The 27,584-nt window shown below is 35.6% G+C and overlaps 1 protein-coding gene across 1 annotated transcript; it reads left to right on the top strand.

Annotated features, from left to right (window-relative positions):
- Positions 1–11,433: 11,433 nt before the first annotated feature.
- On the top strand, positions 11,434–24,793 carry Smp_130670 (hypothetical protein; the record flags this gene model as incomplete). The annotated part of the gene is made up of 3 exons (XM_018788944.1): positions 11,434–11,491; positions 18,213–18,925; positions 24,287–24,793. The coding sequence occupies 3 exons, from the start codon at positions 11,434–11,436 to the stop codon at positions 24,791–24,793; spliced, it is 1,278 nt and encodes a 425-aa protein (XP_018654436.1).
- Positions 24,794–27,584: the final 2,791 nt, after the last annotated feature.

The following is a 27,584-nucleotide window of genomic DNA, read 5'->3' on the forward strand; positions in this document are numbered from 1 at the left end:
TATTTATTTAATTAATTTATTTAAACACATAAATATTGGTACAAGGGGGCACCAGATATATATGCGCCACACAAAACAATGAGAATGGGAAGAGAAAAGGAGTAAGATGGATATATAAAAAAAGAAGGAACAACAAGAACTACAGAGTGTATGTTAGTGTAATGATAAGAGTAATAATGAGGGAAACTGAAATGTACAACCAGATTATCTCTTTCAGTTAAGAAAGTTATGATCACTCTTTATAAAAAAAGCAAAAGAAGAAGGTTACAGCAGAATCGCCACTGGCTTTTATTCTGAGCTATATCTGATAACATCTCTAGCCACTGTGTTGTACCATCTCTTGAACTCCAGCCAGGGAGTCATGAAGAACCAACAGAAGCCAGTCCTTTGCAGCTTTCTTTCATGGCCTTTCTCACATGTCCAGCGAATATATAGCCTCTTCCAGGGAAGTCCTACTCACTGCCTTCTCGTGGCGGGGGTGTTGTTTACGAAATTGAGAGGACGAAAAGCGAATGTCCGGCGCTTTAACCGGGCTGGTGGACAAGGCGAGTCCACCTAGGAGAGTTGGAAAACCCTGATTCCAAACAAATAGTGCACATGGGCTCCAGTATCCTGAGGGAACAAATGGCGAATGAACCTGTTGTTGGTCACCGGCTACCATGGGACTGCATCTCCTCACGATGTTCCACTGCCTTGTGGATCAGATCTTTAGGTCAAAGGCTCCGGGTGTGGGCCCCTAAGAAAACCACATGCTTCAGTTTGGGCACCTGGGCAGTATCACAGCCCTCACACAAATCGAATGAGATTTGTATGGCGCATATGTATTTGGTATATATATATATATATATATATATATATATATATATATATATCTGGTGCTTCCTTGTACTAATATTTACGTGTTTAAATAAATATATAAATAAATAGCTTTCTTTCATACCACGACATCATGTCATACATTGACCACCTCTCCGCTTTTTCCAACCAGTCTCAGAGTCGGAAATAATGCACGACGTGGAATTCTCTGGGACGACATTCGTAGAACATGTCCAAGCCACCGAAGTCGATGTTTCAAGATGGTGACACCAATTGAATTATAGTCTCTGTGCCCGAACACACGATGCCGAACCTTTGCATTACTAACATGGTATTGCCACTGGATGTCAGCAATCCGCTTTTTCCAACCGGTCCCAGCGTCGGCATATATATATTCACTTTTAATCAACTTCTATTGTATGGTTCTATTTAACTTTTATTTTTAAAATATTATAAGTTGTGAGTAGTAGCTTTCATCAATCTATAGAAAATACAATGAATGATTATGTTACTCTTCTGAAACCTTTTCTTTATCTCTCTCTCTTTTCAAGATTAATGTCATTCTTAATCCATAATCATGTAATTGCTAAGTTCATTTATATTATGCAATAATATAAATAACTGATCATTTTCTCTCCCTTCTCCTCCTCCTCCTCCTACTACTACTACTACTACTACTAATAGTAATAATAATAATAAATAACTCCCTGCTTCGATCTAAGCACCCGAGTAGTATCATAGACCTCACACGATTAAAATGAAATGATAATATTTTTGTGTGGTGCACATATATATCTAGTACCCCCCTGTACCAATATTTATGTGCTCGAAAAATAGATAAATAAACAAATAACCCTCAATCTATTTTTGTCCAAAAAACAAGTCGAATAAATTAATCATAATTCACTAAAAAAATTAATCGTTTCTATACATACCTATTTATTACATACAGATTTAATTGGAAATAGTAAAGTAAATAGAATTAATTACGTTTTTTTCATAGTTGAAATCATGAGTCAATTGAAGCTATACCACCATGAAAAACCTGGAAGCACTGGACGGCCGTTTCGTCCTATTATGGGACTCCTCAGTGGCAGTACGCATCCACGACCTCACCTCGCGAGATTCGAACCCAGGTTCTATCAGTCTTGCGCCCGAGCAATTAACCGATTTCATGATTTCAACTATGAAAAATACTTGTAATCTCCACAAAACTTCTGATTAATTACGTTTATTTATTTATTTATTTGAACATATAAATAATTGGTACAAAGAGACACCAGATATATATGCGCCACACAAATCTTATTTGATTTGTGTGAGGGCTGTGATACTGTCCAGATGCCCAAACTGAAGCAGGTAGTTTTCTTAGGAGGCCACACCCGGAGCTTTTGATCTAAAGGTCTAACCCACAAGACAGTGAAGCATCGTGAGGAGATGCAGTCCCATAGTAGCCGGTGACCAACGATTGATTCATACGCCATTTGTTCCATCAGGATACTGGAGTCAGCCCTTGTACACCATTGGTTTGGAATCAGGGTTTTCCAACTCCTCTAGTTGGACTTTCCGTGTTCACCAACCCTGTTAAAGCGACGGATATTCGCTTTTCGTCCTCTCAATTTCGTAAATAACAACTGTGGCATGAGAAGGCAGTGAGTAGGACTTGTGTGGCAGAGGCTATATAGGTGTGGCCATGTCAGATTATTTAGAGAGGGAGATCGGACTCTCCCGCCTCTCAGCCGTACCAGGGCATTTGGGGGCAATTACGTACGATATACACCTCATCTCAGTCAAAAAGTAAAAATAAGCAAATTTTAATAAATAATCAACATCATAGCGTGATTCTGATTAAACAATCATGGATTTTTAAACAGAGTAATTTGATATTTGTAACAGAAAGGTATTTAATGATATACACTTAATATCTTACCAAATAGGAAACTTGATACTGTTATATCCCGACCAGAGTTATGAATGGTAAGCTTTGAGAACTATTAATGGACCATTACGTAACTTACATTTTTATTGTATAATTATTAACTAACTAAACTATGCATATTCATGTTCCTCTTATTATAAGCTTTATTTTGACTCATAGATTGTTATTATACGATTTACCGTTCTTGAGTTATCTCCAGTCACCTAGGGGAGTTGGAAAAACTTGATTCCAAACCAATGGTGCACATCGGCTCCAGTATCCTGAGTGAACAAATGGCGTATGAACCAATTGTTGGTCAATGGCTACCATGGGAGTGCATTTCCTCACGATGCTCCACTACCTTGTGGATCAGATCTTTAGGTCAAAGACTTTGGATGTGGCCCCCTAAGTAAACCACCTGCTTCGGTTTGGACACACAGGCAGTATCATAGCCTCCAAACATTTAAAATGAAATGACAATCTTTTGTGTAACGCATATATATCTGGTACCCCCTTGTACCAATATTTATGTATTCAAAACAAAAAATCTTATTTCTTAGTTTAAATTGTAGACGAGTCGATCAGAATGTAGATGACTTTTAGGTTCTCACATACAATCCAAATATCGTACGTAATGAATAGTAGAAATACCTTGATATACTTCTCAAAACGTTTAAAATAATAGTGTCAAACGTAGGCAGGCAGAGACTATCGTTAAATTCAAACCTTAAACTGTTAATCTTAACTCTAAGTAGTTACAATATAGTGACTTTAAATTCTACTTGAGTCTTTTTTACAAGTTGTAAAAGGTAACCAATCTATATCCATTAGGAAAAGTTAATATGTCACTGTCTTTTTAACTCAAAGACAGAATAACCCGTAGAAGATATTCAAAAATTTATTCATTATGTAAAACCTCTTTACATTTTGCGGCATTACTGTTTTTTCTTCCAATAATTTGATTGGCTACCTGCTTCGGTTTGGGCACCCGGGCAGTATCACAGCCCTCACACAAATCAAATGAGATTTGTGTGGCGCATATTTATCTGGTGCTTTCTTGTACCAATATTTATGTGTTTAAATAAATAAATAAAATTTGATTGGCTAGAATTTCATCGCGGTTATCTTAATCACATCCCTATACAATATTGTCGTCATTTTGTGCACTGACTAATTTTGTTCATAATTTAGGAGAAATTCTTCAGATTTCATATTTCCGTGAAAGTTTTACGTTAACACTTATTTACTTTCTTCCGAAAGTGTAATGTTGTTTTGAAAATTTGAACATTATTGATTCTGTGGTGTAGGATACTGATATCCACATAAGTAATATATGGTTATGGTCGGACATTGAATGTATTTCAGTAGAAGATCGATAAAGAGAGAACGGAAACGAAACGCAATTGGTATGAAAATGCATGAACAATAATAATAATAATCGGAGACGAATGACTGGTATTTGCAGAAGAAACAGTGAAGATTGAGACAATTGATTGTTATCTTGCCAATTAACTTCACTATATATCGTTCTCATATTTTAATGAGATATTCTGTAATGTTGTGCAATGTTTTATGGTGTAGGAGTAGGTTGGAACAAAGCTAGGGGCGGCCAGACCAAAACGTGGCACAAATCCATAAAGTCACTGACAATTGGACTGAGCCATGTTGATAGGTGTAGACTACCTGGTTGGGATCCGTGAGATGATAGCAATCGATGGTTAGAGACCTTGAAAGACATGGATCAAAATCGTTTGCAATGGTGAAGGTGTATCCACTGTTTGTGTTCTACCAAATTCTAATCTTCTGAATTCTTCATGTCTCAATCTTTTTTCTCTTTCCAAATGTATTTCACTGTATTATACTCCATGAATAACATCTTCAAACCCTAATCTTTCGGATTACTGCTTATACTCTTACTACCTCTACCACTATGGGATATGAATGGACAACTGCATCTCTGTGTTAATGTGGCATGGCAACTCGAGCTGATGTACGTACGTACGAAGTTCTACGTTGTGACTGACTGACTGACTGTGGTAAATATTTACGATTGTCCCCACCGTGTTTTGTTCACTACAATTCTACTTAGTAGTACTGTAAACAACTCTAGGCTTTTTGTTACTTAGTTCCAAACTAAATTTTTTTTTGCTCCAAGGACTTCTGATACTACTGCGATGTAGGTGGAACAAGATTTAACTGTGAACGACATTTAAAGACTTTTATTATTATCATCATCATCACTAAGTCACATTTAACCCTGTATTTTGATGTTAAACGTTCACTTCTTAGATGCTCATGAATATTTTTGATACTGAATTCATTGTATTGTTAAACATGAATTTTATTATTCCTTGTTGATTCGTTTGTATTTGTGTTTTGCTTAAATTTTTTTTTCTTTTTTCAATAGGGGCGTACACCCTTACATGTCGCTGTTGTTCATTCACAACGTGTTACTATTCGTGCTTTAGTTGAAGATTTCAGTAAGTAGAGTTTTTTTTTCTCAAATTCAACAAGATGAAGAAATTAGTATTTACAGAACTACCTACAGAATGTATGTCATTTTATTATCTTACTTATACTTGTTACTCCTAGCGGAGTGTAAACACCCCAACCAGCAATCTCCAATCTCTTCAATCCTGGGCTCTCCCTTCATGCCTAGTGTTGTCCACTTTTACTTTGGCATTTAGGTCTCCCCTCAGGATACTCAGGTCCTTTCATGGGCATTTCTCTACGACCAATTGCAGCCTTTTGCGAAACCGATCTGCATCGTCTTCGTTGCTATCATTAGTGGGTGCATAACACTGGATAACATTCATTGTAATCTCTTCCTTCTTTGTTTTGAAGGATTCTTTGATAATTGTGGATCCATGAGATTCTCATCTTATATGTAGTTTTTGTGCTTCTTTAGACAGCATCAGACTAACTCCCTGTTTGTATGAAGCATTTCCTTCTTCATGATTAGAGTACGATAGCATCTCTCCCTAATTTATCCTTTTCTGTTCAGTTTGGGTCCAACAGGTTTCACTTATTTATTGGATAGAATAACTAAGTTTTGTATTGCAGAACTACTACTACTAAGTGTTGAGAACTCTTCATTAGTAGTTTTAAGCCTATAAGTTCTTTCAAGTCGTTTAAAAAGATTCTAATTATTTGTGCAATTTCGGTGAAATCATTTGACGTTTCTTAAAACGTCCTAATTTGTCGCAATATTTAACTCATCTTAATGGTTGGTTATTAGGATCAATATTCAATGGAATCTGTAGATAAACTATTCATTTAATCAGATATGTTTTATAAATCTATGAGACTATTGCTGAACAAGAAATAGTTACCTCAATCCGAATATCCTTAATAGTATTTACAGTCAGTCAGTCAGCTACAACGTAGGACCAGTCACATATATGCATCGGTCCAAGTTGCTATACCTCATTAGCACAACAAGATGAACACCAAATTCATAGAAGTAGTTAATTTAGTTGTGCTAATATATAAAAGAAAGGTTGTATATAAGGAAGAAAGACAGATATGAAGCATTTTTAATCTCAAGGTTTAAGGGAACATAAAGAGTGTATACACCGACGCCATTGTGATCGATTCTGAGCCATGTCACCTAGAGTCTCCAACCATTGGTTACGATAGTCATTTGGACCCCAACCAAGTAGTCTGCATCTATCAACATAGTTCAGAATAGAAGTTAGTGACTTCAAGGACTGATGCCATGTTTTGGTTTGGCCGCCCCTAACTTTCTTCCAACCATCGCATCTTTGTTTTTTCCGATATCGACTAACTTTCGACAAAAGAAATTTGTTAAAAGAATTAATAGTAATGGAAAACTACATCTGATTGTAATCAGTTGTTATGGCAGCTCGAACTGATGTACGTACGTACAAAGTTCTATGCTGTGACTGACTGAGTTGTTATTGTTATCAAATAATGACATTATATTTTCAATATTGTACTGTATAAATGTATGTAATGGTTCTTTTTCTTCTTTTTCAGAAGCTGATCCAACTTTAATGGATTTTTCTGGTTACTTTCCATATATGCTACTTGAGAATAATTTGAAAACTGAATTATGAACGTATGTCTATTTGTTACTTATGCTTAACTTTGAGTAATAATTATTATTATGATATTAGTTATTACTTTAAATTACTTACTTACATAAGCCTGTTACCCCTCGTGAAAGAGGCACACACCAGCATTCTCCATCGGACTCTGTTTCGGGGAATCCTTTCCAATTGCTATTCATTATCTCGATGCCTGCTTTTAATTCCCGACGTACCATGCTCTTTGATATTCATCTTTTCCAAGTTAGAGCTTGCATCGTGATACAGTTTGATGATTTCCTCAATGTGTGTCCTACCCACTTCCAACATCTTTTCCTAATTTCCTCTTCAGCTGGAAGCTGATTTGCTCTCCTCCATATTATGCTGGTACTGATAGTATCTGGCCAACGGACATTTAGTATCTTGAGTAGACAATTGTTTATAAATACTTGTACTTTTTCGATGATGGCTGTGGTTGTTCCCCAAGTTTCAGCTCCTTACAATAGAACTGTTTTGACGTTCGTATTGAAGATTGTGACTTTTGTTGTTGGCTGACCGACAGTTGTTTTGAGTTGCATTTGTTGTTCGACTGTAGGAATTCTGTCCTTACCTTCACATCTATTATAAACCTATTTAATCGAGTACAAAGTATTGTGCTGTTTTAAATCAAACTATCACTGCTGACAGTTAGTGAATGAGTGAATCAATTTAATTTCTCAAACCATTGTGAATTTTTAAAAGAGTATGAATATATGACATTCTCGTTGAATGTTGATTGTTTCAAGCACATTTATTTATTTATTTAAACACATAAATATAGGTACAAGGGAGCACCAGATAAATATGCGCCACATAAATCTTATTTGATTTGTGTATGGGCTGTAATACTGCTCAGGTGCCCAGACTGAGGCAGGTGGTTTTCTTAGGGGGCCACACCCAGAGCCTTTGACCTGAAGGTATGATCCACAAGGCAGTGGAGCATCTTAAGGAGATGCAGTCCCATGGTAGCCGGTGACCAACTATTGATTCATACGGTATTTGTTCCCTCAGGATACTGAAGCCCATGTACATCATTGGTTTGGAATCAGGGTTTTCGAACTCTCTTAGGTGGATCCTTCATATCTACCAACCCGGTTAAAGCGCCGGACATTCGCTTTTCATCCTTTCACTTTCGTGAACAACACCCTCACCACGAGAAGGCGGTGAGTAGGACTTCCCTGGCAGAGGTCAAGCACATAATCTTACACATGTAAAATATCCTCTCAATCAGGCTGAATAAGAAAAAAAATATTTATGTACAAGTTTTTTTTTTCACTTATTTTATTTAAACACATAAATATTGTTACAAAGGGGCACCAGATATATATACGCCGCACAAATCTCATTTAATTTGTGTGAGGGCTATGATACTGCCCGTACGAGGACATTTAATGTCAAATTGAATTGATGAGTTTTTGGATTTTCATCGGTTAAGGTGGCTGAGATATATATTTTTTCACCTATGCATAAACAACATCTTTGTCGACAAGTAATATTTGTTAGTGTAGGAATAGGTTGGAAGAAAGCTAGAGGGGAACAAACCAAAAATATAACATCATTCTATTAAGCTACTGATTGTTAATTTGAAAAAAATGTTGTTAGATACAGATTATTAGATTAGTAAGTAGTATTGATCTTTTCTCAGAGAAATAATAATGGTCGTCCGTTTCGTTCTGCTGTGGGGGAATCCTCAGCAGTGCGTATCCACGATCCCGCCTTGCGAGATTCGAAGCCTGGACCATGGTGGTCTAGCTTCAAATGATTCATGATCTAAACTATTGAAATCACCATAATATCCACAAAACCCCTTCTGATATTAAATAATAATGAAATAAAAAAAAAAGCGAATCATTGAATAATCTCGGCTGAACATAAAAAAACGTAAACAGAATCTCAGTGAAATAACAAATTACATGCACACACACCTACACACATGTACAAACTAACACGATGGAATCATTCAAATTCATTAACTGGTGACTAGAAGTGGATAAACTGAAAATCTCGTCAATAAAATAACAATGAAGACGACCACCACCACCACAACAACAACAAAGGTATCAAAACAACATTCAGAATGATTGATTAGATGAATGAAATCAAGAAAAAAAAAATCGACAATCTATCAAAACATATGCAGATTGAGAAGACCAGGGTATGTATGTATGTATGTATGTATATATGTATACATATACACAAAGCTATCAGCTCTAATTCCACATAACAGGAATTAACATTACCTGGTTTTAATAATAATAATAATGTCCGTTTCCAACTCAATTCACAGATATCTTAAGAGAAAAAGGGAAACTATCGGATAATTAATTAAAAATTATATGTGTTACCATAGATATTGACATGTATCAGTATGAAAGTGTGTGTGTGTGTGTGTGTGTGTATGATGAATAAGTTGATGGAAGAACTCGATTGAACATAGATAAAAATTAATGTAGGGGTAAATAATAATTTTAATTAAAATCAAGAATACTACTAGTACTACTTATAATAATAGTAGTAATAATAATAATAATAATGACAAAAATAAAAATAAAGAAATGACCAACATGTATATGAGCATTATATACATACATATCTTGATTTATTTTGATGAATTTAAATAATACATGTCATTATTATTGTTATGAAAAGTATAACCCAGAAAAGAAACAGGACTAATAATTATTTGTGTATAAGGAAAGATAGATAGTAGTTAGCAGTGGAAACCAGGACGTGCATTTCGTCCTATTTGGGACTTGTCAGCTGAATTTACCTGCATCTCAGAGTTGATGTTCACTTTTGCACATATGTCAATAAGAGACTGACCAGTTTTAGTTCTAATCATCAATGGGAAGATACAAACAAACAATACTAAAAAAAATTTAATTATTCGTATAATTTTGTAATTTATTAGTGTTGACATGTATACCCACTGGACTCATTAGCTTAGTGAATAAAACCGTGGGGCATTTGAAACAAAAGGTAATGTGTTTAAGTTCCAGATGGGGATGATAATACATCCAATTAACGAGTCCCGAATAGGATGAAACGAGTATCCTAGATTTCACTACAAGGCGCCTATCTATCAAAAGGTTCTATGTTTAGTGAATAGAAACATGTATACCATTGACAGTAGCATCAGTGCCGGAAAATGACCATTTTTAGGCGATTAAATGAGTGGGCACTTTTCTGTGTGAACTGGAAAGAGTCAAGAAAATTCATATTTACTCACTTTTGCTTAACTGATTCGAGTGACCAACCCGTTAAATGTTCACTTTCTTAAAAGCATTCGAAAGAAGTTAACAATACATCTGATAAAACTTAACAGATTAAATAATCGAATTGTTCATATATTTTACCTTTTTTTTCATTCATTTCTTATCTCTTCCTCATGACATATTACTATTATGTTCTCAACTAACGAATTCCGGCTTGGTATCTTCCTCTGACGCTAGTTGATTTACATACAACACACAGTGGATGATATCAAACCATAAAATGTTAAAATCATAGTTATACATAAACAGAACAAAACCGGCTATGAACCAGGAAAACTATAAATAATCAGTTAGCAATAATTTTTAGAATGAAACCCATTGTATCAGTTAATGAATCAAAATGAAGCTTACAACAAACGGAATACAGAAATATAGTATACCAGTTATCTAACTTCTCACTGACTATATTCTTTGAAGATTGCACAAACCATAAGTAGGGAGTGAATCTAGTTTTTAAAATTTCTACTTGACAAGAATATCTGAGATTAAGTATTAGTTTATTACTCTATGAACCAGTTCTATTGTTTTGTATGCATATAAGTAGGTGTTGAATGTTTGTCATTGTTTACCCTTACTAACTTGACTAAAGCTGAAAGATGGTTGGAATACTTTTGAATAATTGATGAGTATAGTGGAATACTAACATTCAATGTCATAATGTTAATGATTCTTAACTAAGTAATCAACAAATTCATATTCTCACAGTTGAAATCATGAGTCGATTAAAGCTAGACCACCATCGAAAACCTGGGAGCACTGGACGACCGTTTCGTTCTATTATGGGACTCCTCAGCAGTGTACATCCACGATCTTCAATCGACTCATGATTTCAACTGTGAAAATACTAAATTCTCCACAAAACCTCCTCTGATCTAAAATTCATATTCATTTAGTTATTTTCTTTTAAATAACTCTTAAATTTCAAAGCTTCTGATAACCAAATAATTACGCAAGTTAGAATAATGAAATAGAACTTTATTGTTCTGATGGGTTTTTGAATTTAAAGATTCGTTGACTGAATTCACCCCTTATCATAACTCATAGCCAAGACAATGATATAGCCACACCCGAAGCCTTTGACCTAAATGTCTGATCCACAATGCAGTGTAGCATCGTGAGAACATGCAGTCCCATAGTAGCCAGTGACCAACTATTGATTCATAAGCCATTCCTTCACTCAGGATACTGGAGCCAGCCCATGTGCACCATTAGTTTGGAATCAGGGTTTTCCAACTGCACTAGGTGGACCCTCCATGTCAATCAACCCGGTTAAAGCCCCGAGTATTCACTTTAACAATACTTATCCCAGTATAACATCGTGTTTTATTTTTCTTTAATGTTTCTTTTTCTAGCTTTTTTAACACATGGTCGACTTCAACGAATTCGAATTGCATGTGAGTTTTTTCTTTTTTGTTGTTGTCAGTTTCTTTTAATATCATATTTCTCTTGTACTTGTGTTAATAGTTTTAAGATGATTGATTTATGCCACCCATTCACTACCTATATAATGTCAAAATATCACTAGCGGGAAGAATATTTCGAGTAGTATGTAGGAACGATTAGTCTTAATCATGCGGTATTGTCTTACTTAGTTTAGTTATGGGTAGTTCATGATTCGATCTTAATTGTTTGGTTAGAATGGATGGGAAGCTCGTTTCTTCACAAATCGGTTTCATTTTGTTAAGGATTCTGTTTTGACTTTTAAAATAAGGACGTTTGCCAATTCGTTATGTTTTTATGTCCGACTTTTTATCACGTGCGTTATCCACCAATCAAAATACGACTTTTCCAATATCAGTACTGTGCCACTCAATGACGTTCGACCAGTATGAGTAGTCGAGCTTCCTTATAGGTCTCTTGTCCACTCAGCCCTTCCAATTGAGTCCAGAACACCAATTACAGCTTCTGCTATGCCAACCCTTTATTTCAAACATACTCGGTTTATATACCAGACAGACAGATCGCATCACACCATAAAATGGAAAATAATATTTGTACAAGATCAAGTCAAATGTGGCTGTGAGTAGGGGGAACGGTAATTAATAAACTGAATATTGTTTAGGGACAGTAAATCGTATAATAATAATCCATAGGTCAAAATGAAGCTTATAATAAGATGAATATATATAGATCAAATCTAATCACTGAATAGTTATACAATAAGAATATATATAGAATAATAGTCTTTTAATAGGTCCTGGGAGTTACCCTTACTTATGTCTTCACCGGGATATAACAGATTCAGCTTTTTTATGTCTACAGTAATTAGTACTTGTCTATAGAGTCTGCTTATTACTTATTCGCCATATGAGCAATCAGACCAATGACTCTATCTGCAACCGTTAACATAAGTTATCGTAAACAGTTGCCAGCAACTATAGCTCTTGTCGGTTGACACAGCTCTTCCTATGCCCAATAATCGATCATAACACGAAAACAATAAATAGATTTACTTTCTGTTATTGTATTGTCATTCTGACTTAAAAACTCATAGATTTATATACATTAATTACAAGACTAGCATGAAACATAGATGGGCAATCACAATTTGTACATATGTCCATATGTGATATGTATATAAATAATCGATGGAAGTTTAGGAACAGTATGGTTTTTGGGTTTCTTTAAAATCACGGGTCAATCTAAATAAGAAAACCACTGAAGACTTGGAAGCACTGGATGGCCGTTTCGCCCTAGTTTTCGACTCCTCAACAGTGTTCATCCTTGATCCCGCGCACAGGAATTGGACCCAGGGCCTTCGGTTTCATTTGCAAGTACCACAACTGAGCCGAGATCGACTAGTGTACAAGTATAAATTCAATCAGTCCACGATATTACGTGACCATCTTGCGATGTCGTGGATGTGAAATACTAAGGGGTCCAACACTAGGATGAAACGGCTGCGTGGTGCTTCCATGTTGTTAATGGTTGTCTAACTTGAATCGATTCGTGATTTTCATCTAAAACATATATCAACATTTAATGAGTGGCATGAGGTTAACAACATAAAAATGCTTTAAACCAAATATGTAACTATTAGACAGTTGAAATATATACAATAATATTCCATAGAGTAGTTCTAAAAGTTGTCTCTCTCAGTTATTCACCTCGATGTAGCGCGTATTAATTAACAATTGTCAATAAGACACATACAATCTTGAATGGACTTATGCTTTTCCTAATCAATGTGAACTCACATCACACAGTGTCACTCTGTCCGATTTATCACCATTGAGATGTATATATTCAAGGTGCCACGGACCATTTGGGAGACTAAGATTTACACATTCAAAGATTGTGGATTATGAATTAATATGATGTTTCTTTCCTCGTTCTCTCTTCTTACTCACCCCTTCCCTCTTCATGTCTCCTTTTTGCGACCCATTCTAAATATGCTATGAACATAAATCTTTCATACTACCTAGACTATCTCCAATTGTGTGATTGCGGTAATAAGAAGCCGAATACGTATTGTGTTGAATGAATTTTGCCATGCACTCGTTCAGACAGACAGACATTAAGAATGAAAAGCGGAAAAACAAAGAGATGAAGGCGATGAGCCAACTCGTTTTGATAAAGTGTAGCTCAATATTTATGGCCAGACTAAAGTAATCTAAAGACATATGATGAATAGACTAAGCTATATATGCACACACACACACACTCAAAGACAATCAGGACTAATAAACGAATAATTAACAAGGTTAAAAAGGGACTCAAGATAATTAAATTAATTGATCGGTTCAGAATGTTGAATAACCCATTTGGGCTTGACATAATGCTAGACAACAAACTCTCATAAAAATACGTTACGTAGTAGTCTTCATTATTTATCCTCACTATTATCTTATAAACTCCTCCTGTAGCTCTTCTAGAGTTACTGCCGGTCCCAAACCCGGGTAAAGGAAGAGGGTTGAGCATAGGGTTAGCAACCACATCCCGTAGAAAACTAACTCGCTAAAAAAAAAATGCTAACCAGAAAAAATAATTCAAACTATTTAAACTCTGTCCTGGGAGTTGAAGTAAGAATTATGACACCTCATGATGAAAGCCGAAATTTTTCGGAAGTCACGAACCCTATACCCCTTCTAACAACCATAGCAACACTATTTATAGGTATTTTCTATTGCCTTATGATTATTCATAATAGTTGTAATATTTTAGAATATGAAAAAAAAAAATCTCTGATGAAGATTTTGTTACTTCAACTTCCTTGCATTTCCTTTACTTTTTTCAGTTTTTTTTTTCCATTTTTTCCGTCGTTTTAAAACATTGTGTATGCATGTATGTATGTATGTATGTATGTATGTATGTATGTATGTATGTATGTATGTATGTATGTATGTATGTAGGTAGGTAGGTAGGTAGGTAGGTAGGTAGGTAGGTAGGTAGGTAAGTAGGTTGTTACTAAATGTCTTATCTCTTTGTGTTCTTAGTTTGTAAGAATCAAATTGAAAGAGAGATTTTAATTTTAAAATTTTAAATTACGTTTCTTGCCTCTTTTTTTGTTGTTGTATGAAGTAACAACAACATGATTTGTTTATGTATTCATAAGAGTAGAGTTGAAGGTGTTGTTTAGTAAAAAAACAAAACAAAATAAGAGTTGAAAAGTTTTATAGAAGGAAAGGTAATGACAAAAATAACTAGTAATAAGTATCTAGGGGGAAAATTGATGAGAACAAAAACAGGATATTGTTGTTGTTTTTGTTGTTTTTTTCAAGGAAAAATTATTCTATTATTATTGTCTCATTTGTCTGATAGTAAACCTGTCATCTACTCAATTTATTACACTTAACATATCATATATAATTTTAAAAAAAATAAGTCATAGTATGGGTAGTTAGAATTAGTTGAGAAGAAATGTTTGACTTTGATTTCGTGGTAGTTGATATTCGTCAGAAAGACATTTTTGTGATCATAAGGGAATACCTTCAAATGCCCTGGTACAGCCGAGAGTGGGGAGAGTTCGCTCTACCGCTCGAAATGCTCTCACATGGCCACGCGTATATAGCCTCTGTCAGGGAAGTCCTACTTACTGTCTTCTCGTGGCATTACTGTTGTTTACAAAATTCAGAGGACGAAAAGTGAATGTCCGGTACCTTAACCGGGTTGCTGGACACGGAAAGTCTATCTAGGGGAGTTGGAAAACCTTGATTCCAAACCAATGGTGAAAATAGGATTCGAGGATCCTAGGGGAACAAATGTCGTATGCACAAATTATTGGCCACCGGCTACCATGGGACTGCATATCCTTACTTCGCTCTACTGTCTTGTGGATCAAACCTTTAGGTCAAAGGCTCCGGGTGTCGTCTCCTAAGAAAACCACCTGTTTTAGTTCGGGCACCTGGACAGTATCACAGTCTTCACATAAATCAAATGAGATTTGTGTGGTGCATATGCATCTGGTGCTTCCTTGTATCAATATTTAGGTGTTTAAATAAATAAGGGAATCTATGTTTCTTTTTCGATTCAAACACGCATCACTCAGCTTCACAGACCAATAAGTTACTAAAGAATTAATCGACTCTTGAATGAACTATTATAGAACTTAGATATTTATATTGATCGATAACTGAATGATCACCAATATTGTGTTTGTTTAGTCAGTACTGATTGAATTGTCGATCGAGTTATAATATGACCACTAATCTTAGGCGTAGGTTGAAAGAAAGCTAGGAATATCAGTTCATGAACTGATAGACTATTTGTTTGACCTGTTTAGAGAGATGTAAACTACCTGGTTGGAGTCTATGAGAGCATCGTGATCAATGGTTTAGGATTTTGTATGATATGGATCTTCAGTAAGTAATTACCTCTAACTACCCCCTAAAATCTCAACACCTTTGCATACTATGTCGAATCACTTAGATTGGTGGCTACATTGCAACTTGATCGATAGAATTTGAACTGCACTGAGAAAGACCTGGCATACATAACATTGGTCAACTAGCCAGTGATCATCAACTCTAGATTACAGGTACATCCAGCTCTGTTTATTTCAACATAAACAAATAGCTAAAACAATTGATCTTAAGCAATCGAAGGAAATATATTCCACTGAAGATATATTGATGACATATTCTTTGTCTGCAACAATTATAAATTTTCTATGTACCTACTCAATCTGTTTAACAAAGCATACAAGGATATAGATTTTATTATGGAACATGAAGCAGAATGTAAATTCCATTTCTTAGATATTGAAATCAAACGAACAAAGACACACCAACTGCAAAAATACCTAGCGTGGAGTTCATCTCGACTGAAATAGTTTCTGTCCAATAAGTTACCAAAAGGGAATTTGAAGCTCTTTTAAACTTTGCTCGAAGGAAAACCTGGAACAACTTTCTTTCATTACACAATCGCCTATGTGAAAATGCATATCCAGCGAAATTCATAGAGAAGTATGTCGAAACCAACCTAACGGTTAAATGTGACACAGTGGTTCTTATATTTGTGCTTCAAAGGAGATGAAAACATTGGAATAATTAACCACAGGACAAAAATGCCACTTTGAAGGTTGCTTATCTATCATCAAGACTGACTACATTGTGTGAAACGAACTGCTCACTCAAACAAACAACGATTGACAGGTCTTCTTTTCTCAGTACCTTCAACTGCATTATCCAATTTACATGTACGTGGCAAAGCACATACTTTGCATTTCCGAACACATTCCAAAAGACTTGAGACTGAGAGGCGCATCTGCTCTAAACAGTGCAATAGCTTGGGATTTACTTAACATCGGGCATACTATTGACATTCCACAGGCCTTCAAAATTATTAGCAGACAAAAAAAAACAATGCGCATCCACGATCCTGCCTCACGAGATTCGAATCCAGGACCTATCACTCTTGCTCTCGAGCGCAGGGCGGGATTGTGGATGCGCAACATCTTCATCAGGTTCTAGAGTTATAAGTCCATCATTATTGTGCTATTTTTACAAATACCTAAGTAATAAGGCATGGATTATTAAATTAGACAATGTTGTATTTTAAAAATGGTGAACGTTTGCATCTGTCATGGTATGACTGCTTCAAAATAGTGTCATTTGTAGATTAGATAGGTCATTTTATAAAAATCATGTGAATGAAATGCATTGTAGGAGAATTTCGTCTTGGTAATCGTGGTAATAATAATAATGTTGTATGAACGTAATATGTAATAAGGTAACCCTTATCAAGGTAATTACAATAAGAAAGAATTCATTTGGATTGAAGAGGATGAATGTGAAGATTAAAGAAGATATAAACAAGAAAAAAGAGGAATTGATAGGGGGATAAGAGGTTTATAATATATTCAGTTTAAGGTATTTGGTGATGCAGTCGTGGACCAAGATCGTATTCATATTATTCTTCATCAATGATTGTTCGGGCTTTATCCAAATTGATTTAAAGCTAGTAAGTTTTAGACTTAAATCCTTTTCTAAAAAATAATTTGATTAATGGGTTAGTCATGGGGGATTTTCATGAGCACTGATACAGTGTTTAGCCATGTCATTCAAGGTCTCTAACCATCGGTTGCTATGGTTAGAGACCTTGAAAGACATGGATCAAAATCGTTTGCAATGGCGAACGTGCATCCACTCTTTGTGTTCTACCAAATTCTAATCTTCTGAACTCCTCATGTCCCTATCCTTTTTCTCTTTCCAAATTTATTTCACTGGATTATACTCCTTAAATAACATCTTCGAACACTAATCTTTCGGATTACTGCTTATACTCTTACTACTTCTACCATTATGGGATTTGAATCGACAACTACCTCTCTGTGCGAATGTGGTATGACAACTCTAACTGATGTACGTACGTACGTACGTACGTACTGGAAGTGAATACTTCTCAATAGTACGCTTTGGTTATAATGGTTTGGCATTTCTATATTGGTACGAATAATCGGATCGAGTCATGATTGCTTATGAAAACCAAGTTACTGATACAAAACATCTTAGACTATCTGTGAAGTGACATTATAGTTGTTCTAAAGTAGATAGATAAACTAGACATTATTTTGATTTGTCAACCTTTTTGCAGTATTGCAGGTTTAAAATGAAATTTTCCCTGAATAGTGAAAATTAACAATGGATATTATTGTTCCTCTTGTGTTTCTTTCAGTAAAAGTTTTTAAAGCATCAAATGTTTCCAATGATTCTTCAAGTATCACTAAAGATAGTTCCAATAAGAAAGGTGTTGTACATATGGATCATTCAATGGTTGACTTTAAACGACCTGTTATGCTTTCAGTTGTATCTAGACGATTAGAGAATTTCAAACGACCGACAATACAACAACAACAACAACAAAATCATTTAAATCGAACATCTACCTTAAAACCGATTAATCAAAATTCTGAACATAGTTTACGACGTCCATCTGTATTTGAAGGTATTTTAAAATCTGCTGCTGAAGCTGCTCAACACTGGAATAATAATAATTGTACTAATGATCATACATCAAGTGTTAAATTGTCATCAGAATCCAATGAAGAGCAAACTAATAATGGTAATGCTAATGTCAGTGAACCTCTTAACGCTTGTTCTTCTTCTTCTTCTTTTACGACAACGACAGAATCATCCACCACCACCACCACAACAACAATAACTAATCCTCATACACGTTTAGTACAACGTTTAGATTCAATGATTTCATTAAGACGTGAACAGAATGCATTATCTAATCTTACAAATAGTAATCATTCTAGTGAAATAGGATCATCATTTGATTTATCTACTTCATTAGATTATAATGATTATTTTTCCACTATGAATTATCAGCATCGAAAAGCAAATACATTAGATCGTCGATTTCCTCTTCCTATGGGGAATCATGTAAGTGTTCTCGTATATCGTTTCATACTGAGTAATCCATTTTTGGAGAGGAAGGGTGTCATTTATATTGATTGAATTATATGTATCGAAAGATAAGATTGTATATGCTGACAATATTTGTTATACTGCTATTGTATTTTCCCATCTACAATACTAACTATGAATAGATTACATTTCTGATACCTCGATGCTTAACTTCATGTGAAATTCTCACCAGTGAGAGAGTAGTTGGAGGATACCCGGTGTGGTGTTTGTACTTTCAATCCCAATGAATAAACAATCAAACTATCTGAGTTGACAGCACCGAAGTCACAGTAATTATATAGCTACGGTATTTTTTTTAACAATAAAATTGAGCAATACATTTTGTAGTTATAATTAACTGTAATTTATGAACGATAGAAGACTTCGACAAGAGTTAATGAGTTGAAAGAGAGAATTTACAATTGGTAATGACTTTATGGACGCATGCCATATTTTGGTTTGGCCACTCTTAGCTTTCTTCCAGCCTAATTCTATACCGGTAAACATCACCCGTTGATGTATGCAGTGGTTGACGATGCGTAAAAAAATATCTCAACCACCTCAGTTAGTGAAGATTTACTACCTCATTAATCGATTTACCATTTTTTTTTACCTAGTGCCTTATTCTTAACAAAGGTATTACTTACTATGTGTCCCCAAAATACACAAGCAATGCTTTGTAGACACCTATTAATTGAATTACAATGTAGCTTTTAGTAGTTTAAATGATGCAATATTCCAGGCATCATATTAAGATGTTAATTAGTTGCAAGTATTTCGCATGATCTTAGGAACCTACCATTCGTCCTAGTTACCATGCCTCAGTAATGAACATGAAAATTTAATCGATCAGGATTTTTATTATTGTTGGTTTCGAACTTACATACATACATGTATATATGCCTCTGTTTGATTTGATATTAATAAGTGAATTAGTGTGAAGATAGAATAAAGGGACCCCCAAATGCCTTGGTACGGCCAAAATCCCTCTCGAAATGCTCTCACATGGCCACGCGTATATAGCCTCTGCCAGGGAAGTCATACTCACTGCTTTCTCACCACTGAATTGTTGTTTACGAAATTGAGAGGACGAAAAGCGAATGTCCTGCACTTTAACCGGGTTGGTGGACACGGAGGGTCTACTTAGTGGAGTTGGAAAACCAGGATTCCAAACCAATGGTGCACATGGGAGGAAATGGAAATAAATGTTTAATATTATTAAATGTATAAATTAAGTCTATAGATGAAAAAGTTAATAGTAGTAACTAATTTGAATTGTTATCTCTTCAATAAAGCTGTTGGGTAAATATAAACATGACAAACTATTTAAAAAAAAATTGAATGTTGAAAGCTGCTCATTGAATTGACAGATTAAAACAAAAGATTTTTTTGTTGTTATTCAAATGGATCAGAAAGTATTACTGATTACTATGGTTATTACTGCAATGAAATTACATAATTGAATTATTTATTTATTTAAACACATAAATATTGGTACAAGGAAGCACCAAATACATATGCGCCACACAAATCTTATTTGATTTGTGTAGGGGCTGTGATACTGCCCAGGTGCCCAAACTGAAGCAATTGGTTTTCTTAGGTAGTCACATCCGGAGCCTTTGACCTAAAAGTCTAACCCACAAGGCAGTAGAGCATCGTAAGGAGATGCAGTCCCATGGTAGCCGGACACCAACGATTGATTCATACGCCATTTGTTCCTTCTGGATACTGGAGTTCTATGTTCACCATTGGTTTGGAATCAGGGTTTTCCATTTCCCGTAGGTGGACTTTCCATGTCCACCAACCCAGTTAAGCGCCGGACATCCACTTTTCATCCTCTCACTTTCGTGAACAACACCGGTGCCACGAGAAGGCAGTGAGTAGGACTTCCCTGACAAAGGCTATATACCCATGGCCATATGAGAGCATTTGGAGAGCGACAGCGGACTCTCCCCAATCTCGGCATTTGGGGGCAAAAAATCGAAATAATTTTCAACTTTTCATTTTGATAAAAATTTATTTATTTATTTGAACACTTAAACATTGAGACAACAGGGAGATGGGCACCAAATACATATACTCCACATAATAACAATGTGAATGTGAAGAGATAGAGGATGTAAAATGTGTATCAAAAAAAGAAGTACAGTAACGGACAGAAATTAGTGTATGATAGCAGAAACAGTTCGGTTAGCAAAAATGAAACCAGAAAGAATTGTTTCAATTAAAGAAGTTACATTCGTTTTTGTAAAGAAAGTTACAACAGGATCACGGGCCATGTCTGATAATGTCTCAAGCCACTGCAGTCCACCATCTCTAGGGCCCCAACCAAGGAGTTGTGAAGAACTGACAGAAGTCAGTCCTGTACAGTTTCCTTTCATACCGCGACATCATGTCATACACTGACTACCTCTCTGCTTTTTCCGACCGGTTCCAACGTCAGCAAGTAATGCACGACATGAAATTCTCTCGGACGATATCCGTAAGACATGCTCAGGTCATCGATGTCTATGTTTCAAGTTAGTGACACTAATTGAATTATCGTCGCTGTGCTCGAACACACGATACCGAACCTCTGCATTACTAACATGGTGTTGCCACTGGATGTCAGCAATCCTTCGGAGACAACGATGATCGAACATAGATAGTCGTCTAACATGCTCAACTCGAAGAGTTTAGGTTTCACAGGCATGGAGAAAAACTGCTCTTACCAACGCTTTGTAGATCCGACCTTTGGCAGCCAGACTAACATCATTTAGACGCTAAAGATAGCTCAGATTCGCATAATCCACTCTTGCTTTCACTATAAGTGAATTTATCTCATCACTCACGCCACTACCAGCACTTATACAGCTACCCAGATACTCGAACTTTTCAACTACTTCTATTTGCTCACTATCCAGGTTGAATGGAGGGTGATAAAAAACACTGAATGTTAATAGTCTCGTATGTTTTGCTATTCTTAATTCACTGATTAAATGATTGTCGACAAACTGAATTTAAAAAAAAACTTTTGTTGATACATACCACTCTTGGAAAATAAGGGACATCTTATTGATTAAATAACTAAACTTCTAGATACTTTCAGATAATTTTATCAAACAATGAAAATTATGTAACAAAGTTATTCACACAAATCATGAGTATATAGAAGGGGGGGGGATATGATTAGTGTACCATGAATTTTAGAAAGTCTTTTTTTGTTCTACCACAGTTTGTGTACTTCATTGAACAAGTTCAGTATTTCTACAATATTATTACATTGATTATGATCTGTTAAATTAAAAGAGAAATTTCAGTTTTCAGTTAGTTCTTTATATATACCATGGTAAGGCTTTGCACAGATAAATTTATTTGTTTATTTAAACACATAAACATTGGTGCAAGGAGGCATCAGATATATATGCGTGACACTTATTTCATGTTTGCGTGAGGGTTGTGATACTGCCCGGGTGCCCAAACCGAAGCGGGTGGTTTTCTTAGGGTGTCACACCCGGAGCCTTTGACCTAAATGTCTAACCCACAAGGCAGTGGAGCATCGTGAGGAGATGCAGTTCAATGGTAGCCGGTGAACAACAATTGGTTCATACGCCGTTTGTTCTCTCAGGATGCTGGAGCCCATGTGCACTATTGGTTTGGAATCAGGGTTCTCCAACTCTCCTAGGTGTACTCGCCGTGTTCACCAACTTGGTTGAAGCGCCGGACATTCGCTTTGCATCCTCTCAATTTCGTAAACAACACGTCCACCATGAGAAGGCAGTGAGTAAGACTTCCACGGTAGAGACTGTATACGCGTGGCCATGTGAGAGCATTTCGAGAGGGAGAGCGTACTCTCCCCACTCTCGGCCGTACTAGGGCATTTGGGGGCACAGATAAATATCAGTTCATATTACTACACTTGACAATCGAAGAAATTGTCATCCAAATTATTTACTCATTCAAAGAGTTAATTTATAGTTCAGTAGTAACAATATCAGTTGTAATAGTAGTGTCCATATTTCAACTATCGAATTAAAATTTACAAATCCCTGGTTCACACTCGGGTGCCCCCCAATGCTCTGGTACGCCTGAGAGTGGGAAGAGTCAGCTCTCCCTCTCTAAAAACTCTTACATGACCACGTGCATACAACCACTGTCAGGAAAGTCCTACTCACTGCCTTCTCGCGGCATTACTGTTTACGAAATCGGGAGGACGAAAAGAGAATGTCCGACGCTTTAACCGAGCTGGTGGACACGGAGGGTCCACCTAGGGGAGTTGGAAAACCCTCATTCCAAACCAATGGTGCACATGGGCTCCAGTATCCTGAAGGAACAAATGGCGTATGAACCAATTATTGGTCACCGGTTATCATGGGACTGCATCTCCTTACGTTTCTCCACTGTCTTGTGGATCAGACCTTTAGGTCAGAGGCTCAAGGAGTGTGGTGCATATCTATTCGGTGCCTCCTTGTACCAATGTTTATGTGTTTAAATATTAATAATAATCTTACTATATTGGGATGTATTTAAGCAGGTGGTTAGTACAAATAAACTACACTTCAAAGCAGTATAAATCATAATTGAGTACATGGATGTGTATTCCGTAACTGTTTCATATTGCACTTCATAGTCGTAGTAGGTCAAAACCTTAGAGATCAATTCACTCAGGATTTTCAAATATTTTATCGTGAAATATCTCCAACCTAGCACTAAAACATCTGATCTAAACCGGATTTTTTACATCGGTTTCAGGTTTTTGGTCATGGTTGTCTTCGAAGCATTGTATGTGCTTTGAAGAACTAATTAATGAGAAACGTTGAGATTAGGTATTTGGTACTAAATAATTGTTAATTCAGTTGATGAGGTTGTTTAGAATATGTGTTATGTATGTCTAACCACTACCTAATTTCTTGACATGAAATGTTTGCTGATATAGGAGCAGGCTAAAAAAAAAGCTAAAGGTGGCTAAACTAAGACACGATATCAGTCTATCAAGTCATTGAGTGTTGGTATAAGCCATGTTGTTAGATCAGCGGTTGGAGATATTCAATGACATGATTTAGAATTGTTCACATTGACTTTTATTCTGTATCTTCCTCTAGACCTTGGTTCTTGGTACTCCTTCATTCATACCTTTCCACTCTGTTCTTAGTACTACACCATTTGGATCTCTTACCTTTTTCACGGTATTTTTTTTCATCTATTTGTGGCAATGTAATATATTACAACTTTGGACGGTGGTCCCATTTGTCTCAACCTCTCAATTGATAATAACTAGTCCTTTACTTTCATACCTTTTGAATGGAGTTATTTCTAATTTTCTCTTCAACTTTTGTTTTTCCTTCTATCATATTTTAGAATTTGAAAAATCCCTCTCAATCTACAGATCCATATACTTTGAAACTGTTGTTATCATTATTACCTCCAGTACCATCTACATCTACATCATCATCATCATCAGTATATTTAAAAAATGTAAATAGTTTTGATGATAGTAAACCGAAAAAATTAACATCCCTTTCATCATTTCATAAACATTTCAACAAAAAATTACATCGTTCTTTATCTAATTCATCAACTGGTACATCATTTAAAACAACAAGAATCCTTAGTAAACATTGTTCCTATGATGATAGTAACCAGGATATATCACATGAATTTCATTCATTACCTAATCGTTATCATTCATCTAATATTGAAACTGAGAAAGAAATCAATGATGTATGTCATTCAAAATCACTTTCAACAACTGCATTATTAGCTGAAACTGATGTACGTCAATTATTAACCATGAAAGTATCTAATGTTATTAAACGTAAATCTTCTACTGTAAGTCAACATTCAAATCAATCACAAGTAAAATGATAATGATGGTGATCATAATTATTGATTCTACTCATTACACTCTATCCCTTTCTTTCTTCTCCTCCTCTCTCTTTCTCTCCATTCTACTTATATTCAATAAATTGTTTATATTTAACTGTTGTCATGATTAAATCTCATCCTGATTGATTGATTATTGTTTTGTTTTTTTAAAAAGAAATCAAAAGATTCACTGTATTCCTTGTTTGTTTGTGGATTGGTCGAAGTTAGATATTAACATCATCGAATGCTGGCTTAGTGGCCTAATGGTTGGGCGCTCACGCGCAAGACTGGTAGGTCCAAGGGTTTGAATCTCGCGAGAGCGGGATCGTGGATGGGCACTGCCACTGAGGAGTCCTGCAATAGGACGAAATAGCCTTAAAGCAGTGCTTCCAGGTTTTCCATGGTAGTCTAGCTTCAATTGATTCGTGAATTCAACTGTGAAAATATTGAAATCTCCACAAAACCCCTTCTGTCTAATTTTCCTTTTTTGTATTTTCTCTTCAATTTTTCTTTTCTTGATGTTGATTCGCTTGTTGTATCCATAATTCATTGTATGAAAAAGGGATTCTATTTCTTATTATGTTACTACGTAACAGTCGCTATGATTATTATTACTGTTACTATTAAAACTGATCAAATAAATTGTAATAAGATGAATAAATATGTTCTTCCTATTGATTCATTCTTTTCATTAACATCATAATTCATAGATATGAGTATTGTGTGTGTGTGTTTCTGTGTATGAGTCAATGGAATAGTAGTATAGTGCGAAACGAAAATCTTATAATTCCTTTTTCTATCACTTACTGATATCATCTATTGATAAACTTGAAGTCACTAACTTTTCGTTTGGGCCAAGTTGAGAGATGCAGACTAACTGGTTGGGGTCTGTGTGAATATCGTAACCAATGGTTGAAGACTCTGGGTGACATGGCTCACAATCTATCACAATAATGTAGGTGTATACACTCTTTATCTTCCTTTAAACCTTGAGATTAAAATTGCTTCATATCTGTCTTTCTTCCTGGACTATATTCTTATATACAACCTTTCATTTATATATTACCACCATTGAAGTAACTACTCCTATGAATTTGGTGTTCATCTTGTTATGCTTATGAGGTTATGGCAACTTGGACGCCGATGCGTATATATGCCTGGTCGTACGTTGTAGCTGACTGACTGAACTTTTAAAAATTTAAGATTCTGAGCCATTTTTATGTAAAATGATCTAACCATTGGTTATAATTATAATTAGATTGATCTCAAATTTGTTGTAGTATTCACTTACTTACATGATACAGTACCATGATCAATGACTTCACATTTTGTTTTGGCTACTTTTAGATTCTGATAAGTCTTGCTGATTGAACGCTATATTCCGATCCTAAGCTAGTTTCGTAACCCCCAAACTTAATCTACAAAGTGACTTGAACACGAGAGAAAAGGCACAAAATATGCGAAAAGAACTTTACTCTAAAGGTTCATTTATGTACAGAAAATATAGGGTTTTTATAGTATTTTAGAAGTCCTTGGATTTTTCTGAAAATTCTAGAATACTACTAAACTTAGTATCAGTGTAGTAATCAGCCAATCAGAACCTCTACATATGACTTTTCACTTTGGCGATGTTTCTAGCAAAACGTCTAGTGAACGCTGATTGGATAGAATACCTCTTAGTATTTCCTGAACTTTTCATATCTATTGCGAGAAATTTTCAGCATCATCCCAACAGATTCATTTTAGCCTACTACTATTACTACTACTGCAGCGAGAAATATTGTCCGTTGAGGTCGGTGGGATTTGGAGATGTACTGTGTATGTTCTATATACTTGAGTCTGTTAAAATTCACCGAATAATACTACTCGAATGAAGTAATTAACTTATATTATGATTAAATAATAGTTGAATTCTCCTGTTGTTGATGATTTTGATGGAATTTTTTTCAATTAGTTAGCAGATACATCCCAGCTGATGATTTCGAAATTGTTTGAAACTCGCGTTCTGGACTCCTCTGCTAGCTATAAATCCATCTATTTTATAGAAAATAGTAATTAATTTAGTTTCTATGTATTCACGGAGAGAGTAGTCATGCACATGGAGTAAACTGAGGTGAATTCATACTTATTAGTAGTTGTAACAGAAATAAATAATCAATTGTGTTTAATTAAGCGAAACACTAATAATTTAATAGTTGAATTCATGACTCAATTAATTCTAGACCACCATGGAAAACCTGGAAGCACTGGACGGCCGATTTGTCCTAGTATGGGTCTCCTCAGCAGTGCGCATCCACGATTCCGCTCGCGGGATTCAAACTCAGGACCTATCTGTCTCGCGCGCGAATGCTTAACCTCTAGACGACTAAGATAGCATCCAATGGTGTTAATGTCTAACTTCAACCAATCTACGAAATTGGGCAACTGTTTACCATTGTCCTCAGTGAGCTGCTATCTCACAGACGCCCCGACAAGTAGTTCCGATTATTAACCAACTTACTCCTTTTGCACGGATAAGGGTTTTACTGGAATTCAGAAAGATGCGTTATGTGTATGTGGAATACGAATACGGTGATTGTATGTTTATGATTGACTGCGACAGGTCTTATAAGGTAGAAACAAGCAATTACGAGTGCAACTATCGAACGTTTGTAACTAGCTGGTATCCTTACCGTTATATGTTCTGATATACACAAGGTGATGAACTCCTACAAATAATCTCAACTAATTATGAAGTATAAACCGCATACTTAATCATATTCTTAGACACTGCAGTCGATGGAAAATAGAT

The sequence above is a fragment of the Schistosoma mansoni genome, chromosome W (assembly GCF_000237925.1).
Source record: "Schistosoma mansoni strain Puerto Rico chromosome W, complete genome".
NCBI lineage: Eukaryota > Metazoa > Platyhelminthes > Trematoda > Strigeidida > Schistosomatidae > Schistosoma > Schistosoma mansoni.